This window comes from Arachis hypogaea, chromosome 3, assembly GCF_003086295.3.
Source record: "Arachis hypogaea cultivar Tifrunner chromosome 3, arahy.Tifrunner.gnm2.J5K5, whole genome shotgun sequence".
NCBI lineage: Eukaryota > Viridiplantae > Streptophyta > Magnoliopsida > Fabales > Fabaceae > Arachis > Arachis hypogaea.
In genome coordinates, this window is record NC_092038.1 from 138,980,812 (window position 1) to 138,994,560 (window position 13,749).

Consider the following 13,749-nt stretch of genomic DNA (forward strand, 5'->3'; position numbering starts at 1 on the left):
AATTTTATAAAATAAATTTTTTTTAACTAACTTCTAAATTATAACAAAATAATTAGCAACAAAATTCATCCTTAAACTCAAAAAATGCTTTGGTACAGAATAAGCTGTTGGTTTAAATCAATGATCTGTGTCTAAAGTTCATTGGAAGCTAGACAATATCCATGAAAAGGTAACCCAACACTCAAAGCTAGTTAGAGATCTTATCTCTGCTCTCTGAGTATCAACTGGCTACTATCTGAGAGGAACTTCAATAAAAGAAGAAGCAAGGCAGAAAACTAAAAATTGGTCATTGCAATAAAAGTTTAGAATCACAAACTTACACTTAAAAATTTCAATCCATCAACAGCGAAAAAAAATTTAGAGTTACACCAAATTTCAACAACCACCTTTCAATCTATTCAACAATAAAACTCAGAAGACTTAGAATCACAAACTTACAGTTACACTTAAAAATTTCAATCCATCAGCAACAAAAAAAAAATTCAGAGTTACAACAAATTTCAACAAAAATCTTTAAATTTATTCAACAACAAAACTCAGAAAACTCAAAATCCAAATCCAAATCCAGAGAATCTAGAAACAGAAAACCTAACCAAAACAATCCAAACTTAACCTCCAAACTAAATTCAAAACCACATGAGCAGCAATCCACAACTCAGAACACAATCCCAATTTAGAAGCCAGAATCTTAGAAATTGAAACTGAAGAAGCAGTGGCTTAATTATTACCAGAGACATGGTGAAGGAGGAACAGCGGTGACAGAGTAAGCTCGGAAGAGGATCATTTTGCGACAGCGAGGCCCCGAGCAGTGATTTCACGACGAGGCTCTGGGCAGAGATTCACGGAGGAGAGATGCGCTTGAAGAGGATTGAGTAACCGTTTGCGTGACATAGAGGAGAAGAGGATCGACGACGAGGACAACGACGGCACCCTTTATCACTGCTAACGACAACGATCACAGAGGCGGGCTTTACGACGAGCACAGAGACGGCGAACACAAGAGTGCCGGCAGCTGGGGGTGACGATGGCTGGTGGGGCTTCGCGACGAGCAGAAACTGTCTAGAGTGGCGGCGGCTGGAGGACTGACGGTGGCTAGTGGGGCGGTGGCTAGGAGCTGATGGTGGCGGCGGTGTTTTCTCTCAAAGGTTAGGCAATTTAGGGATTTGGTTGGAATGTGAAAGTGAGACAGAAGGGAGAGGGTCGGGTGTTTTAGGAGGTGGGGTTTTTACGTTTTTTTTTTTTTTAGAGAATCGGTCTTTTGAAAAAAACGACCAGTTCAGTCGGTTCACCAGTTAACCACCGATTTAACCAATTTTTAAACCGATTGTTTACAAGGTAGTTTTGCGTGTTAACCGGATCGGCTATAAAACCGATTTTCGATTAATCCAGTCGAACTGGCCGATCCGGTCCGGTTTTCAAAACCTTGCATACAACTACTGTATCTGATATATTAGCTTTACTTTCTAGATAACTAGTTATCACTTTTCAGCGCCGGAAGAAAGTCAAATTTTTTTTGAAAAATCTGATTTCTGCATCCTTATACACTTGCATTCAGCCCGTCTGTCACTTAGATTCTGCACAAATTAAAGTAATTTAAAATGTTAATCAGTATATGCATGCATGTCAAAGATATGATGAATAACTAATAAAACTGATATTATATAGTATAAATTAAAGTACTAGCTTAGATAAATTAATCTACTATTGTGAAGTTATTAAAAGAGTCTTTTTTTTTTTTTTTTGGTGACTATAAGAATCTAATTAAAGAGAATATTTTTATAGATTCGTAAAATATGAAAGAGAAAAACGTGTTATATTTTGTTTTTATTAAGATAAGAAAAATTTTACAACCATGTATTAAAAATTAAACAAAACATCTAATCTAAATCCAAAAAACAACTCAAATGGTACAGTGGGAAACTATTAAACACTTATAAATCCAGCTCATCAATAATGCACGAGTTTAATTAATTAACAACACATATATATGCCATGATACAATTGAGGATCAAATTTGGATCCTTATAAAAAATAAGAAACTAGCTAGTACCTGAAGGCTCATAATTAAGCAGTAATTTCAACAATAATTATGTTATGTGTTTATTGAAAACTATATTAAAAATATCTAAAATTATATATATGATCTAGTGATTGATTTTTTTTTTTTTTGTTAATATAGATGCATGTTTTACGGCTAACTTTTTTAGAAATGAAAATTGTGTGTAATTTAGTATCATAGTTAATTAGTGTATTTTTTATATGAATTTGTTTTTTTAATTTTAAATAACAAGATTTATGGTGAGTTAAATTTTTTTTTGTTCTCAAATTAAACAAATTAGAGAATCCAATTAGTATGTTTAATTATTTTTTTTAATAATACAATACAAATATAATCCTTAGATTTGCATTAAAAAAAATAGAAATCACAAAATCTGACTTTTAGATTTGTTGTTCATAAAAAAAAATTAAAAACCACAAATTTAATTCTCAATTTTGTGGTATCTATAGAAACAAAAAACACACTAAATTTTCACATTATTAAAAAACACTACTACAACTCTAATATTAAAAAATAAAAAGGGCATGTTTTACATATATGTCAGATAGACAGTGCAAAAATGATAGTACATAGCTTTAATTTATATGAGTTAGCTAGTGATTAATTGTATGGAGACGAGTAAGGACATTTCATTATATAATTCTCAAATTAAACAAATTAAACTTGCAATGTATCTAGCTAGCTATCCTTATAGTCATAGAATTGTCAGTTACGCACCTTAAATTGTTTCTGAAGATCTTTTATGTATCCTACAGCCATGTCCAACATGTCTGCTGTGCTGGCTTGCTGCTCAACAATGTACATACATACAAGTCAATTTATATGTTGACTTTTCCAATGCAAATTCAAAAACCACGCGACTCCATATATTCATTTCATTCGTTCACTGATCCGAGTCCTTCTCACCTGAAAATAACTACATACTTATTATCACCATCACAATCATTAATTTACAAATTAATTATTTGAGTTCATGAATTTGATGAAAGCTGTTGGAAACTAAGTCAAGTTTGTTTGCCAAAATGTATGTTATATATCATGTATTATATCTACCACAGGAGAAATAGTTAATTATTCTAAAAGATATTTTTATGGAAAAGTCTAGGGGCCAGGAATTTTTGTGTTTTTTGGCCAGCACTTAACCATCAAAATAAAAGTGAGTGATCTCCCACCATTAGATGTAATCTCACACCATTAAAAATACTATTGATGGCCAATTGATGGTTACAAAACACCAAAATTACTGGCCTAACATTCCTCTATTTTTATGAAAAACATGCTTTTAATTATCAATTAAATGAAAATAATGAATATTCTGTTTTTAAAATTCCAAATTAAAATATTGAAAATCTCTTCTACTTTTTAATTTATTTAGTATTTCAAATGATACTTTTAAAAAAGTTAACTACTAATTCAGTTATTAAATTAATTATTATATATTTAATAAATAATACATATGTTATTTTATATATTTTTAATGTATATATATTTTTTATTTTAATATATATTATATACAAATGACTAATTTGATCTATAATTTTAGTACAATTATGTCATAGTTGACATCATTCATTATACTACTCACACACGGTATATGTACTGTACTAATTCTTACTTAAATAAGTAAATGCGAATTATATTACATTGCAACTATATATGAAAAGACTACCCTTAATTTGGGTCAAATATATAGTTTGAAAAAAAAGAAAAAAGATGGTACGTACATACCCTTTCGGCAATGCTTCTGGGATGAGTAGCACATCCTCTTTTGGCTCTAATTTTACATGGAACAGCATCTAATAATGGGAAGTGAATCATATTCTCCATTACAAACATCTCCGGTTCCGCTTTTGGAAAACTTAGTTGATGCGATAGTGTATGAACAACTTTATTATTCCCAAACTCTTCATTCTAATGATCATCAACATATGTAATTAATTATAAATTGTGTATTTGATTTGATGGAGAAACTAAAATAATAAAATTTGAATAAAATGTAGTACCTGATTAGCATCAAAAATTAACTTATAAATCCTATTTTGGTCGTCCCTCTTGTATGATGTCTCATTCCAATAACCATAATTAGGGAAGAATAATCCACCATTACGGTTATTATTAGTTGCCGTTGCTGAAGAAGAAGGGCTTCTTGATGATGAGAAGCTAATTTGGTTATTGAATCTGTTCATTGTGGATAGACTAAGTTCATCACTGCCGCTGTAGTTTCCAACACCTTTCGTCATAGTATTTGCATTAGTATCATACCCTACAAAAAATAATTATTCATCACAACGTATGAACAGTACAACGTAACACACATATATATATACTTTTAACAAAAATATTATTTATACACTAAAATTAGTCATTAAAATTAATTATTATATATTTGTATATAAATATATACATAATTTAATTTATTTTTAATATATATTTTAGACAAGACACTTCCGTACATCATTTCAAGATGTTAATCGCACATAGTTAATTAATTAGTTTCTAGACCTTGAAAATGAAGTTAATTACCAAATTTTCCAATCTTGTGTGTTCTAGAAACGGCACACTATTGGTAGGTAAATTAAATATCACTCTCTGAAGAATCTTTTATAATATATATGTTCGTTTTTTTTTTAAAGATTATTGTATATGAAAAAAAGTAATACCTGAAATTATAGCCTTATGAAAAAGAACCACTTGACAAACATAGAAAACTTGAATCATGAGATTCCAAAGCTAATAATATAAGCAGCAAGAACAAAAAGTGTGTGTAAAAATACCTTCATCAACAGCACTACTTTTTCTAATTTTATTCCTTATTCTTAATTAATATGCTAATTAAAAATAAAACAAGGACGCGAAAAAAGAGTAATGAATGAGAAGATAGAGAAGACGAACCGTTATTATCGTGGAAGGAGAAATGCGAAGCTGGAAAAGTGCTCTGCCTTGGTAGATCCGTTCCAGAGGAAGTGGAAGCGGAAGGTGCAGTTGACGAGTTGTGCAGTGTGGTGAAGCTATGATTCGAATTCATCAAAGAAAGTGATGGCGGTTTTGTTGTTGAAGAAGGCTTATTGTTGTTGGAACTGAAGAATCTCAAGAACGACGACGACGACGACCTCTCCTGTTCAGATGAACAAGAACCTTCAACAACCTGTAACTGTTCGAGGACTGAAGGAGGAGCAGAGCGAAATCGAAGCAATCCTGATGCTGATGACGACGATGAGTTTAGCTGCTGTTGGTGATAACGGGAACTGGAATCCATTATAGCTAGCTAGGGTTCTTCAGCTTAATTAATTAATTGTAATGAGAAATTGAGAATGAAGCAAGTAACGTTTAAGGCTTAAGCAAATAAAAAGGGCTTTTGGTTCCACAAAGTCAAAATTCAAATATTATTTGTAATAATAAGTAATAGATGACTGGGTTGGAAAGCAAGAAGCATGAGAGAGAGAGAGAGAGAGAGAGAGAGAGAGAGAGAGATGAATGTTAATGGTTGGGGCCTGAGCATGTTCGGCCAATGAAAGACCACGAAAACGCAACAACCAAAGTCAGGGGACTAATTTTTCTTTTATTTTATATTTCCACTTGGATTATATATATTGCTTCATGATTCCCAAAATAGTAAACCTTATTTTTATTATTATTTTGTACTATTTCCAATTTCTATTTTTTTAACATGTATTATACCTATTCTATCTATATGTAGGTACAGGGTTTTCGATAAACAATGCATCTACTAGTATTCGTTAAGGGTTTAAAAATTATTTTTTAAAATGTATTGAATGATTTTAAAGCTTTAATTATATATATATATATATATATATATATATATATATATATATATATATATATATATATATATATATATACATATAGACATTTTTTGTTTTGTAACAAGTATATCTTTTAGGAACAAATAACGTTAAAATTATGATACACACAGATACAGATACAGGACATGACATGATATGATAAGGACATGTCGACACATGAATATTAAAATCTTATAAAATACGAGCATACGCATATATAAAATATAAAATATTTTTTTAGATAAATTATAATAATATTTTAATATTTTATTGATATTAAAATATAAATTTTTTAATTATTTTTAATATCTTATGTTAAATATATAAAATATTTTTTATTTTAATAACTAATATATATTATTTTTAAATTTATTTTAAAAATATATATTAAAAATGAGGTTAAACACACTGACACGTGATGATATTTAGGTGTGTCTATGTCAAACGTATTCGAAAAAGATATTTTTATTATTTTTTATTTAGACACAAATCTATAAAAGCATATTCGAAATATGTCAAATATGTATATACCACAACTCAATAAAATATATATATATTTCATAAATTAAAAGATATAAATTAAGAATAAAAGCCTTATTATGCAGATATATTTTAAAGAATTTAAAGATTTTTTTAATATAGAATACATAGTAAAACAAATTTTCTTTTCACCACGAGTCGGCGACGATGATAATAATAATAATAATAATAATAATAATAATAATAATAATAATAATAATCTCATTCAAAGAGTAAACAATTTTGTGGCAGTTTAAATGAGCGAATTTTATAAAGATGCTTCACATTTTTTTTTTTTAAATGACGATATGATTCAAACTATATATCTATGTATTCAATATACGTAAACGTTCGCCCAATAAGTTAAAGCCTTTTCTGTTTGCAGACACAGATCAAAAAATCGTGTAGTCTCTGCAAATAACTCATTTAAATATCGTATTCTTAAGGCAATTGGCAGGGCCAATATACCTCTTTTAAAACAAACTCACAGCTCACATTTATACATAAATATATTCATTAAATATTATATTATACGTTTCTTGTTTAATGTTTATCAACAAATTTTTTATACAAAAAAAAATATTGTCGTCATTCATAAAAATAGACATATAGTACTTACCGATAATAGAATTAAAGTAGATATAAATTTTAAAAAAATATTAGATATTATTTATTTATTTTCAATTATAAATTAAAAGTGAGTTTAATATTTGTTTACAAAAAATATTAACAAGTAAAAACAAAAACAAATCTAAATCTTTTTAGTTTTTAAATCTACATGAAAAGTATTACTATACAATATTCTAAAATATTCTCGTTGTTCTTCATATAAATTTGACCATTTTTCTACTCTGAAAATATTTTTACAAACAAAAGACAACTAATTCACTGTATCCTTCTTCCAGATCTAATAAATCACTGTATGTTCAAATCATTTATAAAAGATAAAATAAGACACCACCAAAAAAAACACCACAAAAAGTGATTGAAAAGTAAATACAAGAGAGAAGACCGGGCAAGGAAGAACAGAGGGAATGAAAAGAGAAAAGGGAAAAAGAAAAAGAAGAGAGAATGGAAAAAAAAAGGTTGGGAAAAAAGAAGAGAGTGATGGAAAAGGGAAAGAGAGTGATGGAAATATTATGTGTCGTGTTATTTGAAAACAAAATTGAATTAGGTAGGAAAAAAGAACCTTAACTGTGCATGGATCTTTTAATTTCACACACTTTTCTATATACGAGTAAAATATATCTTATTTGTGGACTATAAGAAAACTTAAATTCATATATTGAAGAATTTAACAGAAAGATGTTAGATAATTAACTATCTTTTATATTTTTTTATCAAAAATGTTTGCCCAAAATTAACATCCCCCTTATATCAATAACTATGCATATAAATACATATACATTAACAAAAAGATATTTGTTGATGAGAGCTTATTAAATGAAGCTGCTTCGTCATTTGTTTTTGAGATTCATAGGATATGAAAATTGCAATTGCATGGCATATTTGCAGGCTAATTTTTTTTATATTGATTAAATATATGTAATATATTATTATTGAAAAATTAAATATTTTTTTATATGGTATTTTATTTAAATTGGACGGTCCGATTTGTTTAATGAAAAAAATAAATTATAAATTAGAGGGTTCGATTTGCTTGAATAAAAAATTAAATTTCAAATCAAAAGATTTGATTTGTATTTTTTATCTTTTTTATTTATTAAAATAAAAATTAGACGGTCCAATTTTAACATTAAAAATTTTTTTATTTTTGAAATTACAAATCAAACCGTCCAATTTGTGATTATTTATTTAAAAAATAAAATAATACAAATAAATCATTATCTCTAATTTATGTCATCTTATAACCAAATAAAATACCTCTCTCCTCACACTATATTTTATATCATACACGTTTCTCCCTCCCACACCAAAAATCAAAAGCGCATATTTGCATTCTCCATTTTTCTATTTTCAAGACAAGTCTACCTTACCATCCAACAACGCCGCCCTCTTACTTTCCATAAATATCATCTCCTTATCTTAGCCCTTATTTTTTCATCTTATTTACTACTTTGCCACTAGTCACAATCCCACACTCTAAAGTCCAAACTCCAAACACTCATTTTAATAGGGTATTAAATTAGTCCTTACTTTTAGCTGTAATCCTGTTTTAGTTCTTAAGATTTAAAGTGTCTTATTTAAATCTAAAAAAGTTTTATTTAGCTTTAATTTAGTTCTGTTATAAGTTTAAAAATAAATAATTAACAAAATATCCTATATGACAGCAATATAAGAATAAGATCGATAATTTGGATAATAAGTACAAGCTCCAGAAACACAAAATCAACCATAGATGCATCAATAGATGTATTTAACATTTTATTTTTACAGAAAATATTTCATTTTAATAATAAAAAAATAATAAATAAATATATTGATGCATTTACGGTTGATTTGTGCCTTTGAAACTTGTACTTATTCTCTAGATTATCGGTCTTATTCTTATACTACTGTCATGTAAGACATTTTGTTAATTATTTATCTTTGACTTCCAGTGGGACTAAATTGAAGCTAACTGAAACTTTTTTAAATTCAAATAGGACACTTTAAACCTTAAGGACCAAAATAAAATTACGCCCAAACGTAAGGACCAATTTAATACTTTATCCCGTTTTAATATTGATGTAACTTTTAAAACTTTGATTAAATCCTAATTTCAATTTTAATATTTAAAGTAGGGTTAACCACCAAAATTGTCCTCGAATTATTCAAACGCTGACAAAAATACACTCGAATTTTATTATCGACAAAAATGCCTTTAAATAATTTAAAAATACAACAACAATACCCAATAGTAAATATATATTTTCAAAAAATTCCTTAGAGATTGAATTTTGATGTGATTTTTTACAAGTATAATTAAAAAAATTAAATATTATTATTCTTAAAATTTGGTGATTTTTTTCTAAGTATATATTTTTTTGTGATTTTTTAAAAGTATTATTAGTTGTTAACAAAAAAATTACAAAAAAATATATACTCAACGAAAAATCACCAAATTTTAAGGATAATAATATCTTATTTTTTTAATCATGCTTGCAAAAAATTACATCAAAATTCAATCTCTAATATATTTTTTGAGAAATACATATTTAATGTAAGATAATCTTGCAAAAAAAACTAACATTAAATATGTATTTCTCAAAAAATACATTAGAGATTGAATTTTGATGTAATTTTTTACAAGCATGATTATAAAAATAAGATATTATTATTCTTAAAATTTGGTGATTTTTTGTTATGTATATATTATTTTGTGATTTTTTAAAAGTATTATTAGTTGTTAACAAAAGAAATTATAAAAAAAATATATACTTAACGAAAAATCACCAATTTTTATGTATAATAATATCTTATTTTTATAATCATGCTTGCAAAAAATTACATCAAAATTCAATCTCTAAGGTATTTTTTGAAAATATATATTTACTGTTGGGTATTGTTGTTATGTTTTTAAATTATTTGAAGACATTTTTGTCGATAATAAAATTCGAGTGCATTTTTGTCAGCGTTTGAATAATTTGGGGGCGTTTTTGGTGGTTAACCCTTTAAAGTATTTTATTTTTGTGCCAAACAACTTATTTTGTTATATAATTTATTTTATACTTCAAATTTAATTTATTTTTCCAAAATTTACTTGTTTTTAATTATTTTTTCTACATAGCAATGACAAGTTGATAATCATAATGATTTAGTACCGAAAATAATAAAAAATATATATATTGAAAATAAAATTAATTTTGACCAAAAATAAAAAGTACGATGAAATAAAATCTGAGACAAAAAAAAATTTAAATGTTAAACATGAAATTAAATTTTAATTCAAATATTAAAAATTAAAATAATACTTTATTATTATCATTATTCTTTAAAAAAAATTACAATATAAACTTTTTTTATATAGTTAATGTATCTAGATATATCTACTATCTTAAAGATTTTAAGAAATAATCACCATTTTCTCCATCTTGTAATTAGGAGAATGTGTACAATAATGATCGAGAAGGATAAATTATTTTCCTAAATTTTAATGAAATTCCTTATCCACTCCATCTAAAGACGAGTAATAATATAAATTCTTTACAACATTTTATACCTTTAAATATTACATAAAATAAAAAGTAGAAATTAAAAACCTGTTATTTCTTTTTTTTTTTTTTCTTGGGTGTGCAACCTGGTTAGAACTTAGAAGGATGAAAAAAGCTTTTAAATATATGGATACACTAATATTTTAATAAATTTTAACTGTTTATCTTAATTATATTATATATATACATATATATATATATATATATATATATATTAATAGTATATTAGTACACTTAAAAGTTTTTAATAGTAAAATACCATGGTTTTTGTTTTAGAAAAGTTTTTTTTTTTTTTAAAGTTAGGAAAGCTTAAAATAAAGAATTATTGGGAAGAGTCCAACAATGCTTTTAAAATTAGATAAATGGGCCGGCCTGAATATGATTGCAGAATGTCCAATTAGGAGAGAAATTGGGTTGTCATTAAAAAAGGAGAGAAATTGGGTTATGATTGGATCCACGTGATGGATCTTTGACAGTATAAAATTCCAATAATTGAGCCTTTAGTATTTAACTATTTATAACTAAGTTGGGCTACAAAAAATGTTCCTAAGTCCAAACGAATAAAAAATAGTAAATACTTTTGTATTTTCTGAAAGGACGCAGTTGCTACTTGCTACGCCTTTTCTTATGTTAGTGCGGTCAAAAACTGAAAATCATATAGTTAGTTTGGATTTGGATTATCTAAATTTTGAATTTTATTTTAGATAATAAAATGTGATTTCTTATTATTTATTTTATAGGTCGGACTAAGAGAAAATATGAGACAAAAATCATTCAAGAGTGAGAAATTACACTTTATTCTTTAAAGTAAAAATTTAAAATTTAGAGGATCCAAATTCAGTTAATTTGATATATATACAGTCAAAATAGTCATTTTTTCACTAGTTCATGGAGCGAACTACCAACTCGACTCAGAATGATAATGCGATCTCTCAAGAAAAAAAAGATCAATTTTGGTCCCTATCCTTTATTTCGTGACACAACGCGGTCCTTGTGACTGTTTCTCCGTCAATTCTGAACGAAAAATATTGACGTGTTAGGTTCAAAAATGGATAGGAACCTATTTGTCTTTCAATTTAATTTGGTTAGAAATTTATTTGTCTTTATTTTTTAAACAATATCTTTTTCAAATTATTTTTATTATATTAATATTCTTTTTTCAATAAATTATTAAATATATAGTATAATAAATACAAACTAATTAATAAATTATTCAAATTTAAAAATATCATTTATTATGAAATTAAATAAATAACTCTCAAATCTAATTTTTAAATGTATAAATAGTAAACATTAAAATACGATTAATACATTAATAATAACCCTATGATATTAGGGTTATTAATTTAATGCAAAGATATCAAATAGAATTATTAATTTAGTTTAAAAAAATAAAAAATTAAATTTGTTATTACACAGAAAAATTTTACTACATATCAAATAATGTGTTCATTAGTTTCCACTTTATTGGAAAAATTATCTAGATCAAAATACTTGATTTCGAGTAAAATATATATAAATTTAATTGAGTTTTAATATACATAAAATTTTAATCAATCCACTTATATTGATAAATCTCCATCGATCTGTAGCCTTATGACAATATGTATTATTAATAGATTAATAATATTATTGATACTTTGATTTTGTTGAGTTTATAAATGGTCCTGAGGCTATCAAAACCATCTTTCGCCCCGCGCCGCCTTTAGCAGAGTGGAATTAAGGTATCCCCTTCCCTCTAGGCTAACTGAACTGCCTTTTTTATTATTTTAATAATATATTATTATATATAGAATTAGATTCTATTTTATACTCCTCAATATACTCTTTTCTACTCATTCTATTAACTGAATATATATATTCAGGCAGGGACTCGAACCCTACGCATGTGAGACCTATCTCCATCTATCTCAGTATAAGTTGGCTCCCAGCTCCATCTCGGCATTTGAGCATGTCACGCGAAGGCAAAATGATACTTCTTTCTAACTTTCCTTATTTGCGGACTGTGCTCCACCCCGGTGAACTCATGCAGTTTCGACCTGCCCAGAGCCTGGCTCAGGGCTTTCTTTCGTGGAAATCCACTCCTCTCCACCGGAAATAGGTTGGAGGCTTACACGGTAAGATAAGAGGGAAATCTAGTCATGGACATGAAATTTTTATTTCATTTAGTATTAGTAACCTACTCATAGTGTATTTTAGTGCAAAAAAATCAAATAGAATTTGTTCATACTTTGGCCCAAATAATAAGCCAGGCCCAAATTAAGTTAAAAGGCCCAATTCTAAAAATTGGCCTCCACTGCCTATCTGACCTCCATTTAGAGGTTGGGATCCACGCCAGTAGACAATTAGCACCTATCTAAGTAAATAACCGCTTTCGTAAATCTCTCACTCACTTCTATAGGAGAGATCTTAATAACCCTAAGATAAATGGATGATTATCCACCATCAGAAGCAGAACTACTCCAACGGTGTTGATTTAACAGAATATTCTCAGAATATACTGAAAATATTCTGTTAAAATAGAGAATATACTGAGAATATTCTGTTAAATCAAACTCATTTTGAACGACGGGGACTAAATTACAAATTTTAATTATCTTTAGGGACCTAATTACAAACTTTTAAAGTATAGGGACCAATTTGCAATTTCACTGAAAGTGTAGGGACCAACTGTGTAATTTAACCTTTTAAAAAAAAGATAAAATTAGATTATTTTATACAATTTTATTATTTTTAACTTCTTTTTATCTTATTTTAATTAGATTTAAAAAAAAAAGATAAAAATAAAATATTCTTAAAATTCTTATTATATTTATCTTATCTTATTTTTTATAACCGAATTTGCTATATATTTATCTTAAAGAGTTATATGGTATAATACAAGATAAAATACTATCTGAGTGAGTAGTAAAAGATTATTCCAATGAAAAACATGCAGGTCAAGAATATATTTAATGATCTAACAAAAAGGATCCATAACTTAAAATTGGTAATTCATGTTTTACATCAAAAGATTGATGTTATCATGGCACAACAGATAACTTCCACAAATAGTAGTTCGATATTGGATCCTGCTATAGTTGTGCAATCTTCAGAAAGTACAAAAACTAGTAGTGATCTTACTAGTATCTTACCAATTCAACCCAAAAACTTATTCCATTCATGTATTACTCGTGAAGCAACAACTCCATCTAATGGACAACCACATGTTAGA

General features: G+C 27.2%; 1 protein-coding gene across 4 annotated transcripts; it reads right to left on the reverse strand.

Annotated features, from left to right (window-relative positions):
• Window positions 1-264: 264 nt before the first annotated feature.
• Window positions 265-5,620, reverse strand: LOC112734509 (transcription factor bHLH130). 4 transcript variants are annotated; one of them, XM_025783860.2, is made up of 5 exons: window positions 4,952-5,620; window positions 4,063-4,322; window positions 3,788-3,970; window positions 2,777-2,965; window positions 265-1,574 (listed from the first exon to the last, which is right to left on the reverse strand). In XM_025783860.2, exons 1-4 carry the CDS (start codon window positions 5,313-5,315, stop codon window positions 2,930-2,932), a joined length of 843 nt encoding a protein of 280 aa, XP_025639645.1. In that variant the 5' UTR covers window positions 5,316-5,620; the 3' UTR covers window positions 265-1,574; window positions 2,777-2,929. The 4 variants fall into 4 exon arrangements, with proteins under 4 accessions (XP_025639645.1, XP_072089786.1, XP_025639646.1 ...); XM_072233685.1 differs by having other exon boundaries at window positions 2,777-2,975; XM_025783861.2 differs by having other exon boundaries at window positions 3,784-3,970.
• Window positions 5,621-13,749: the final 8,129 nt, after the last annotated feature.